This window comes from Schistocerca gregaria, chromosome 3 (assembly GCF_023897955.1).
Source record: "Schistocerca gregaria isolate iqSchGreg1 chromosome 3, iqSchGreg1.2, whole genome shotgun sequence".
NCBI lineage: Eukaryota > Metazoa > Arthropoda > Insecta > Orthoptera > Acrididae > Schistocerca > Schistocerca gregaria.
Window position 1 is genome coordinate 139,875,614 of NC_064922.1, and position 11,979 is coordinate 139,887,592.

Below are 11,979 nucleotides of genomic sequence, written 5' to 3' on the forward strand. Positions count from 1 at the left end.
TTTCCTTATATGGGTCAAGTGATTTAAATAAGTTCGCCACTTCATGTAACTGGGGTGAAATTACATTAGGTGTTCCATAGGGTTCAATTATGGGTCCCCTTCTGTTCTTGATAAATGTGAACGACCTCCCTTCCTATCTGAAACAGAAAGTTCAACTGACACTGTTTGCTGATGATACAAGCATCATTATTAATCCAGCAAAGGAAATTCCAATTGAACATGATACAAATAAGGTCTTTGGAAAAGTCATTAATTGGTTTTCTGCAAATGGGCTTGGTGTAAACTTCAAAAACAACACAGTGCATCCAATTTTCTGCTGGAAACAGTACAGTTCCTTCAATAAATAGAACACATCAACAGAAGTCAGTAGACAGGGTAGACCATACTAAGTTTTTGGATGTACATATAGATGAGAATCTTAATTGGAAAATTCATATTTTGGACCTCCTAAAGCGCCTAGGTTCAGCAACCTATGCGATCAGAATAATTGCCAATTTTGAGGATATAGAAATTAGTAAGCTAACGTACTTTGCATACTTTCACTCTCTGATGTCATACGGAATAATATTTTGGGGTAACTCTACATTTAGACAAAAAGTATTCACTGCTCAAAAGAAAGTGGTTAAAATAATGTGTGGGGTTCATAGTCGCACATCTTGTAGGCATCTTTTTAAAAGATTGGGAATTCTTACAACAGCCTCACAGTACATTTACTCACTAACTATATTTGTTCTAAACAACATGGACCAGTTTGAAAACAACAGCGATATTCATGATTATAATATCAGAAAAAAGGAAGACTTATACTATCCTTTGCTCAACCTATCTTTGGCACAGAAACGGGTAAAATACGCTGCTATAAAAATTTTCGACACATTACCAGATGAAATAAGGTGTCTGACAGACAGCAGTAATAACTCCAAAAATAAATTAAAATCATATCTGCTTGACAACTCCTTCTATACCATAGATGAATTTTTGAATACGAATAAATAAATCCATAAATATAGTATATGCATTTTGTGCCATTTAAGGGAATGGGGTAAAGAATAGAAATATTAATCTTTAACTCTGCATTGTAATATATATGGTAAACCACCCAATTATTGGCACTTTAAGAACATGTTTGTATGGTAAATTATGTATCCTCAATACTTTCCTTGCTTGTAGTATGATTCTAACACAAAACATACTAGAATATTAAAGTAACATTATATTACAATTGCGAAAGTTTTATACTTTATTTTTCATGTGAAATAAGTTGCTTAAAACATGTAAAATTTTACCAGTTATTGGCACAATTTTCCAGTAGTTGGCATGCACATTACCAGTCATAGGCACCCCCAATTTATAACGACTTTACTTATTATTAATAATATTATTACTCACAACTAGCTGTCACAAGCTGTTCCCAATACTTGGTAATGCTATAGAAGGTAAAAATTAAGAAAATAAAGAAAAACTGAGAATCAATTTATTAATTCAGTAAAATTATATAACTCTTTATACAAATACAACTATGAATTACAGAAACACCAAATTGAGTTTTTTCTCAGTCCTTTGCTTTGTGTGAGTACTATTCCTGGAGAACTGCTATGCATAGGCCTTTGTGTGATGCAAGCAGTAAGAATTTATTCCATCGATTTGGAGAAATCACTTTCATCATCAAAGGCATCAGTATTGTCACTATCATGTAACACGTAACAATCAATGGCATACAAAGAGATCGTCATCTGAATCATCTGGGATGCATGTAGAGTGGAAAAGTTTTTTACAGCTATTACATTCATATCCCTTCTTGGAAGAAACACTTCTTGTACATTTGAAGCACATTCCACGAAACTCTTTTTCTTTATTTCTCATGTAACCACTTGTAGAAGCTGGAGCGTTCTCAACCTCTGAATGCTTAGCTTTGGATGTCAGCTCTGTCAGAATGCTGGTATCTCTCTTCATTTTCTTCTTTTTATTAATTTGTTGAGTAGCTTCCTTTTTCATTTTCTTCTCTTCTCTTTCCTGCTTTCGTTTTTCTTTCTGTTTCATGGCATCCTACTTCATTTTTACCTTTCCTCGTGCAGGTTATTCCACTTTCTTGAGGTTAAAACAAATGGGACTCGTTCCACTTGTCGCTTTCCTTTCCTTTTTGGCGTTTCTGGCCAAAGAAGCACTTCGTTTATACATCTGGTTGGAGTTTTATTTACTATAGGCGTATCTTCTGTGTCATCTCTTCCTGATGAACTCTGGCTGGCTTCTTCACTCGAGGCATGTTGTGGATTTGAAATGTTCAGCTTTTCATCAGAAAGGGACATGTTAGTATCTGGCGTGATTTCAGTCTGGCGTGATTTCAGTCGCTTTCTGTTCCTGTTTTTGGTTTTCATTTTGATAAAACTTCCATAGCAGATATGGAAGAAAGAAATCTTCTCCATGAGCTTTTTCTGTCACATTCTGTATAGTCTCAAATTCATTTATTTTCTCTTCTCCAACAACATGAACAAAAGTGTCGTATGGAAGAGGCAGGATTGCTGACTTACTGCTGTTGCTGTTAATATTATTGCGGTTAGAAACATTCCTACCCAAGCACTTTGAGAAATCAATGTTATTTGGGTTCCATGGGTACAACCCGGTAGCTCTGAAACCATTTTTAATTGTGTTTTCAAGGTCCATTTTTTTCAATCATTTCTTTCAAGACTGGTGCAGAGTCCTCTTTAGTTATAGCTTTTCCACCGTTGTTTGTTTGCTATGTGAATGCAGCATTCTTCCATTCACTTTTGAGAGGTCTGAAGGCAGCAACATCAGCAGGCTGTAATATTCGTGTAGAATTGGGATACAAATATGTCAGAATAATTTTAAGATCTTTACACAGCTCGCTCAAGTAGTATGTTAAATGGGTTTTATGCCCATCAACAAACAGAATAACTGGCCGTAGGATATTATTTTCTTGGAGATATGGATGAAAAACGTTAGCTATGAACTCGAAGAAAACTTCAGATTTCATCCGTCCATTGTCGCTTCTCCCGATGCCGCACTTTTCAGGAACCTTGCTGATAACGTTGGTAGGAATTATCTGGTACGGGTAAATTATCATTGGAGGGCACATCTTTCCATCTGCTGAGAATGTGCACATGACAGTGAGAGTAGCTTTGGCTGGACCTTTCTCTACTTCATAGACATTTTTACAGCCCGTGAGTGCAAGTACAATATCTTTCTTACGGCATAGAACAAAATTAGTTTCATCGTCATTGAAAATTCGGCTTGGATATGACAGCACATCAAATACAGTTTCCTCCTTAAGGAGGTCTTCTGTGGACGTAAACCATCGTCTCACGTCTTGTTCACTAACACAAGCACTTGAAGCAGTTACACCCTCAGGTGTTCTTTCAGAAACTTCCGGATGCCTTTTTAAAAAGGCAGAATACCATTTGTTACCAGGGGTCTCATCCTTAAAAGGATCAGGACGTTTACTGTTATGAAGAAATTCTTGCACGCTTGCCTCAATATCTTGTTTTCGCCGTGGGAATCCCTTACGAGGACATTCAAAGATCAACCTGAAAAGATAATTATGAATATTGTCAGATTTAATGAATTAACTTGTAAATTGTCAATGAGTCTATCTACAGGGGTAGGAATACTCACCAAACAAGGGTGTTTTCCTCCTCTGTGCTCAGTATAGGCGCTGGCCCATGGGATGGTTTGGTATATTTATTACTCAACCGGAGTTGTAATGTTGATCTGGGAATCCCGTACATTCTGGACGCTGCATTGAATGAGAAGCCTTTCTTTACTTCTTGGAGTGCTTTCTGAAGGCTTTCTTCACTGTATGAATCTTTTCGCCTAGGACCCATATTTCATTGTTTACTTCTATAATGAAAGAGATGCAGAAAAATGTTAAAATCAATGACAATTATTGCTTAATAATTTTCCAGTTATTGGTACATAATTTTCTAGTTATTGGCACACAATTTTCTAGTTGTTGGCAGGGTGCCATTTACTGGTTACAGTTATCATTTGAAGTTGCTATTTTCCATTCTTATCAAGATTGAAATGAATTTCACTATGAAAGTGAGTCAGTGCAAAATACCAGTTGTTGGCACCTGGTGCCAATAATTAGAATTACAGGCTTTCCAAAATTCAGTTATTGGCACAGCTTAAACTTCTACACTTTTGAGGTTAGAATGTTTCACTTTATTCCAGTAACTCCATACTGATTGTATTTGGTAACCATGGTATCATAATTTTGAAATATGAGTTGTCCACACAATTACAGCACTTAATATACGGCAGTATTTCTTAACTTACCTCTTAGAAAATCCTTTCTTGCACAGGGAACTTCACAACAATCGACTTCAGGTCAGCCTCCCGCCAAACCAGTTCCCAGAAGGCCTTGAAACAAATGAAGCGCAACAAGCGAAAACAGAGGTCTTCATCTGTTTATAAAACAGCACTACCAACTGAAAAATTTACTAACTAACTAACCAGTCGAGAATCTGTGGGACCACCTCGATCGAGCTGTTAGCGCCATGGATCCTAATCCGAATAACCTAGTGTAAATGGCCACAGCACTGGAGTCGGCATGGCTCCAAAGCCCTGTCTGTTTTTTTTCCAGGATCTCGCCGACTCTGTTCCAGCACATGGTTCACGCTGCAGCACCTAATTACTCAGGCTTTTTACAGGTGGCCACATTAATGACTGGACGATGTAGATCACTTGATGCACGGCTCTTGCTGGCGCTCCCTCAACGCCACCCTGGACACCTATGGCAGCAGGTGTTCGTGCAGGAACCACCGGCGGCAGTGTCCTCGTCGGTGGCCGTGAGGGCGCAGCCAGCCCTGCTGCACGCGACGTGACGCCAAGCCCCTGGGTTCCGGCTGCTGCCCGCAACACAAGAGCCCACAGTGCATACAAAGGCGCGCGTGGTCGTTAGTCGCTGCCCACTGGCGTCAGTCACAGCTAGCCGCTGGCGCCAGCGGGCGCCTGTCTAACGGCACGTCAAACGCCTCGTAAAGCCGCCGTAAAACACACACACACAGACTCAGAAACACACACATAAAGTGCCTAAGGCCTTCAACTCACACGTCAGCCAATCTCAGCGGCTACACTGCTTCATCTTGACGCAGCCTATTCTACTGTATGATTGGTCCAGCAAGAAAGCAGTATTCCAAAATCAAGTATGGTGCGATCAAAATCTTAATCCCTACTAGACAGCTACGGAGGCTATTTGATATGCTTTCTGGAGCATATAAAGCTGTGTACTTCAGATTCTTCCTGTTCTTCCTTCATTTCGACCAGACAGGGAGTACATCAATTTAACTGTGTCTTTTTCCAAGCTTTAAGTTCCATCCAATGCTCCTGCGTTCATTTCCGATGTTGTTCTTTTCTCTCTTGGGTCCACGCTTTACTTTTATTGAGTTTCGGACGGGGAAGGTTGATTAGGGTTTAAAGTCCCGTCGATTTCTAGGTCATTAGAGGCGGAGCACAAGTTTGGATTGATTCAAGGATGGGAAAGGAAATGGGCCGCACTGTTCCATAGGAACCATCGAGGCATTTGTTTAGGGCTATTTAGGGAAATCAAGCTAAACATAAATCTGGATAGCCCGGCGCGGATTTGAACCGTCTTCGTCGTGGATACAAGTACAGTGTGGTAACCACTGCACCACCTTCCTAGGTCTTGAGTTTCAGCTCCTCTAAGAAACCTTCGTGTCTTCGTATCTTATCTTAAACAGTTTACGTGTCTGGATACTTTTAGAGGAAATTCGAAGTTCTCGTTGATCTGTTTGAACTGTACTATGCCCCTTTGTGTTCTTATTTCGAAAGTAGGTTAACATCCTTTTAGGTATCCTTCCTGTTCTGATTCGTGTCACGTGGCCATAAAATCCATTTCTTCTTTTCCGAATCGTGGTACTTATCTTCTCAACGTTCTTAGATAGTTTGTGGTTCCGATGCCTTCTGTATTAGGTGTCTGTTTTGACGAGACCGAGGATTTTTCACAAACTCTTGTTTTCTTTGGCATCCAGTTTCTCTGTTAGGCGTTTCCTGATTACTGTAACACTTTCTATCGCACATAGAATATACGGTTGAATAACACTGAAATAGTATCTTTGGTGTTTGAGGATAGAGATCTCTTATTGTAGATGACTACAGTTAGTTGCTACACCATTTTCATGTCATTAAATCGTGACACGAAAGCTTCTTTGTTTGGTAGGTTAGGCTCTATCCATTAACCTAGATATTTACTTCAGAGTATGTTATGTCATCCATTCTGAATCTTGTTCAACTTCGTAGTAGTTATTGGCGTTGAGAAAAAATAGCCAGAAACTTTAAAAAACTTTGTTTTTATGCAACTGCAGGTTTCGCGGTATCATGTCTATCTCAATAGGGCTAACTTTTCCAATTACAGTAATGTATTCATCAGGTGCATGCAATCCGCTCCGGCAACATTTTCCGGTGGATAGAGTGCCGTCTTTAGTTAGTCCTTATGCGTTTCCAGAACAATGTACAATGTGTTGAAGGGCAAACAGGACATCATAATCTAAACAAACCACTGTGGCTCACTCCGCATTTGGGTTCAAAACATTCCTGCTCCAACTATGAATCCATTCATAAGTAGTAGTAGCAGTGCTGTTATTAGTCGCAGAAGTAGCAGTAATAACGTAGCCACTACACGTTCTGTAGCGACTGAAGGAGTTTTTGCCGTGATGCAGATATAGTAAAAGAACTAACGATTTGTTTTATCTGCAGTTGTAACTTACACGAAATATAGTGCCAAGATGGACTCAATGAAGCGCAGCCGATATATCTGTTTGTATCAGATTTTATTGTTAGACTACGAATTTACGACATCTCAACATGAGCTGGACAGGACACCCAGCAAGAATGACCCAGAGCTCTAATGGAGGGTGATCGCGAAAATCGCAACCACTTGGCCCACCGTGAATAGGATGATGTGACAAGATAGGAAAACATTTAATAAATGAATCGCGCGTTTCACGACACTCCAAGAAAGGGACTCCAACTCAGTGAACACTGAGGAAACTGTTAAGGCATCGTGTGCTCTTCATGGCGTGTGATTAAGTAATGGTGACGATGATAATGATTATGATGTTGCAAAATGGTAGGTCGTCATCATCATCATCACCATCATCATAGTGATTCTTCGTTGGGCACGCACTGGGGCATAAAGACGTCTTCAACACTTGTCCGTTCGTAACGGCCTTCAGCCAGACATATCCAAGTTGTTCCCATATATTTCAATATCGTCGAGCGCCCCTTCCATTCACTACGCAGTCGTCTCGGTCCGCAGTAACATGTAGAAATTCAGCAGAGAACCTCTTACGCCTTCCTACCAGTCACTTCAACCACTCCCAAATCCATATTTTAAGTGATGGAGTCTGACATTCACATACAGTTGCACATCATCATTATCATCATCATCATCTTTGAGTACAGACCATGCTCGATGATACTGTTCCCAGTTAGACTACTTCCGGTGACATCCTTCTTAACTATGTCGATTCATTTCGAAGGATTTCTTGGCTATCCTCGTTTCCTCAATCCGTTTTACATAACCATACCATCTTAAACTAGACTGCCAGAGTTTTCCTGAACACTTAGTCTTGACTTCAGCAGCTTGTGTTTTGTTATCCTGCCTCTCTTTATCAGGGCAAAGACTTCCGGTGAGTGGATCAAAGTGGAAACATAGTAGGTACTATAGAGACTTAGTTTCACCTTTTGCGTTTTCTGGTTGTTCCAGAAGAGGCACCTTACCTGATTGTAAAACTAGACAGCTCTGCGTGTACGGTTCAGAACTTCACTTCGAGTTGCCGGCCGCTGTGACCGAGCGATTCTAGGCTTTTCAGTCCGGAACCGCGCTTCTACTACGGTCGCAGGTGCGCATCCTGCCTCGGTCATGGATGTGTGTGATATCCTTAGATTACTTAGGTTTAAGTACTTCTAGGGGACTGATGACCTCAGATGTTAAGTCCCATAGTGCTCAGAGCAATTTGAGCCAATGATGGACGTCTGTATCAACATATATAGTCTGCAGATAACGTTGAATTGCATGTCAGGGGTACTTAGCATGGTACCAAACGTTACGGCTTCTGTCCATTGCAATAGCGTGTGGAGGGTGACAAAAACTACTGCTTAAATGCCTCTCTTCGTGTTGTAATTGCTGTAGTCTAATCCTGTCTTCACGATCCCTACGAGAGTGATACATAGTGGGGGTAAGAATGACCGTGGATTCGTCACTTATTACTGGTTCGCAAATCTTTGCAAATAGATTTTTGGGCGACAGTTGGCGTCTGTCTTCAAGCATCTCCCAATTCAGATTTTTCTAGTTCCGTGTGGCGCTACCAGGAGTCAAACAAATCTCCGAAATTTCCTGGCCGGCCATCTTTGTATGTTTCCAATATCCACTGTCAGTCCTGTCTGGTATGCGTCCGACACACTGGAGCAAAACTGTCGTGACTGGAGGATTACTTAAATGTCAGAGTATAAGTTGAACAGCTTCCTAGAAAATTACTTGGCAGGCATAGATGTATGTGCGTGAGGAGCCAACCAGTTGGCCAGGGCATTTGCTACAAATAATGGTCACATATGTCTTGAAGGTAGCATCAGCAAGTGGCTACCACTTGTAAAAATGACAAGCAAGGTGAGGGTCGAGGAAGCATCTGACGACCGTCCTTGATTGCAAGATGGAAGTGAAGGCAATCTTGTGTACACGCGATATTTCTGAAAGGTAACGGCCATGTTCGTAATAGGAAGCATATAACCACGATCCTCGGTCATAAAATGAAATTAACACCATCACGTGTAGACGGTGTGTTCGAGAAAAATAATGAAGCAGGTCGGGTGCAACCAGGTCCAAGTGGGAAAAGACCCTTAACAAGAGTATAAAGGGACAGCCATGAGCAGTATCAAACGTGTGGTAGCCTGTCGAGCAGTAAGGGTGAGCAGCAGAGCAGCAGGGTGGTGAAGTTTTGAGGGAGTAACCCGAAGAAGGCAGCAATAGTGGTGGATAACAGCCACCACCGATGAGGCAATAGCACATCATCTACAGGCAGACAGCAATACTTGGCTGGCGCAACTGCAAGTAGCAGAAGTGAAGTAATTTTCTGTGTCATACACGTTTCATTCAAAAGCGTTGAAGAGAGACACCTTGTATTCGTTTCAAATAGCAGAGCAGCGGATTTTATTTGCTATTGCGAATAAGGTGCTCCGTAGTACATGTCTCCTGTGACTTAGCCCCGCGGTCCATTGACTAGTAGTTGGGCCAGAGGATATTCATTCAGTAGAGTAAGCGGCAACGGATGCAGCAGTTTTTGAGCTAGGTACCCCACTTAGTGCATTTAATAGTGATTGAACAAGGGCCAGGTGACTCTCGTCTCTTGATGGCGGTGAGCGCCATAGAAGAGGTTCCGGCAGTAAAAATTTGGTATCAAGTGTGGCTTACGTATATGTGTTAAGGGATTTGTTTGTTACACACCTTACACATAAAATTGCCTATTTGTAGATAAACCTGTTTAAAGAGTTGTATTGTACTGTATGGAACTGGGGACCTAGAAACGAGGGGGAGGCTTCGTCCCCGCCGTAGCTGTCAATTGCTCACAACCCTACAACAGGCTACAGTGGTCCACACACCCCACCGCCGCCCCACACCGAATCCCCGTTATTGTGCGGTTCGGCCTCCAGTGTACACAACCGGGAACGTCTCACACCAGACGAGTGGAAACCGAAATGTTTGCGTGATAGAGTAATTATGGTATACTCGTACGGGGAGATAAGCAGATAAACATGTAACTTCATCTTATTATTGTTAGTGCTTACGTTATACCTGAATCAGCTGCATTACAACTTCGTGTGTCTAATTTTAAATGCACAGTAGCCTAGTTTTTTCTGCGGCTACTAGATGGCTCTCGTAGCAACACCAGGTTTACTTGCCCACACTTTCTAACGTGGGCACTTCAGTCTTGTTGCAACCCGTGTTCACTCAGGTACCAGCAGCCCTTAGCGGCTCTCCATATTATCTTGTTTACAACTTTTCATGACGTTGCCCTTCCGGCTTCGATTTTTTTAGAATGTGACTTGTAAGTACTGCATCTCTTTACAGTCACTACACACTTTAGTTTATTTATGTCTTATATACCTATTATGTTTTAGAACGGTTAGATTATTCTGAAGACGACGCTCATAGTATTCTAATATTGAACACGCAAGTGATTTGCGAGCAGACTCGGTGGTAGTGCATGTTTTCGCAGTATACTATCAGCGAATCACAGACTGACACCTTCTGTACGTGCAACCATGTCAATATGATTATTCAGTTTAATGTCCCTAAAAAACTGTAAAACCCAGTACACTAAGTAGACTGATTGTAGTTGTGAGTAACTGATATTGTATTCGTAGGACACTACTTTTTTATATTAGAACAAATAAGCCGTCGGTCACAAATAATAAGTCAAAATTGACTAGGTTTAGACGCTACTATGAGCGTCGTCTTCAGAATTAAACTAACTATTCTAAATCATAATAGGTATATAAGACATTAATAAACTAAAGTGTGTACTAACTGTAAAGAGATGCAGTACTTACAAGTCACATTCTAAAAAAATCGAAGCCGGAAAGGCGACGTCATAAAAAGTTGTAAATTAGATAAGATGGCGAGCCGCTAAGGTTCAAATGGTTCAAATGGCTCGGAGCACTATGGGACTTAACATCTATGGTCAGCAGTCCCCTAGAACTTAGAACTACTTAAACCTAACTAACCTAAGGGCATCACACAACAGAGCCGCTAACGGCTGCGCGTACCTGAGTGAACACGGGTTGCAACAAGACTGAGGTGCCCACGTTAGAAAATGTGGGCAAGTAAACTTGGTGTTGCTACGAGTGGTATCTAGTAGCCGCAGAAACAACTAAGCTACTGTACATTCAAAATTAGGCACATGAAATTGTAATGAAACTGATTCTGGCATAACGTAAGCACTAATAATAATAAGATGAAGTTACATATTTATCTGCTTTAAACAGAGATACATTTCGTAACGTAAAAAAACGTCAAATGGTTCAAATGGTTCTGAGCACTATGGGAATCAACTGCTGTGGTCAATAGTCCCATAGAACTTAGAGAACTGCTTAAACCTAACTAACCTAAGGACATTACACACATCCATGCCCGAGGCAGGATTCGAACCTGCGACCGTAGCAGTCGCACGGTTCCGGACTGCGCGCCTAGAACCGCGAGACCACCGCGGCCGGAAAAAAAAAGAAAAAAAAAACACGTCAGTTATGACATACAAGAAAACAGCAACGTAATAGGAAAATAACATTTCGGCAAACTGCATGAAGAAATATGAATCAAAAATCACGCAACGGCTTTATACAGCCGGAAAAGTTTTTATTTCGCTGCTGCAGCTGTTCGTTGAGAATGAGGCCATCATGTCGAGATAGATGTTTGAAAATCTGCAATTCCTCTAAAATATCTAACCTACGCCCCTTCTCTTCGGTATGCAGAATATTGCTGTAGCCAGTGGCTTTAGGAACCTGTCCAGTAATCAAGAGATGATCGGCAAAGGCTGTGTTTAGGGGACTGATGCCGTTTTTGTCTCAAAGGATGTTCTTTGTATCTCATGGTGAAAGCACGTCCAGTCTGCCCTATATAATAGGAGGAGCAGGTATCACAGATGATCTTAGAAACGCCAGATTTTTTTTTTTTTTTTGAACACTTAAAACAAGATGCCAATCTTTGGAGCACTTCGAAATCTTATCAGGATGTTTCTAGATTTTTCTGCAGGCTTTTTTTTCTAGATTCTGCTTCATTAAGGATTCTTGCATCATCTGCAAAATTCTGAGCTTACTATTAATAAACCTACCAATCCCTTCGGCTAGTGTTACCATTTGTAATCAGCATGTTAATAAGGGCCGCATGTTCAGAGAAAACTAGGCTAATGGCAGGCGGTAAAGGACTGCTTAGTTACCATTCCGACACCA

General features: G+C 41.0%; 1 protein-coding gene across 1 annotated transcript; it reads right to left on the reverse strand.

The window, feature by feature from the left end:
- Positions 1-1,469: 1,469 nt before the first annotated feature.
- LOC126354618 (uncharacterized) lies at positions 1,470-4,377 on the reverse strand. Its single transcript, XM_050004382.1, has 3 exons — positions 4,294-4,377; positions 3,631-3,855; positions 1,470-3,542 (listed from the first exon to the last, which is right to left on the reverse strand). The coding sequence occupies exons 2-3, from the start codon at positions 3,837-3,839 to the stop codon at positions 2,735-2,737; spliced, it is 1,017 nt and encodes a 338-aa protein (XP_049860339.1). The 5' UTR covers positions 3,840-3,855; positions 4,294-4,377; the 3' UTR covers positions 1,470-2,734.
- Positions 4,378-11,979: the final 7,602 nt, after the last annotated feature.

Coding starts and splice junctions, on each gene's coding strand:
- LOC126354618 (XM_050004382.1), bottom strand. CDS start 3,839: ATGGGTCCTAGGCGAAAAGATTCATACAGTGAAGAAAGCCTTCAGAAA. Junction 3,543..3,630: donor GAGGAAAACACCCTTGTTTG/GTGAGTATTCCT, acceptor TTATCTTTTCAG/GTTGATCTTTGAATGTCCTC.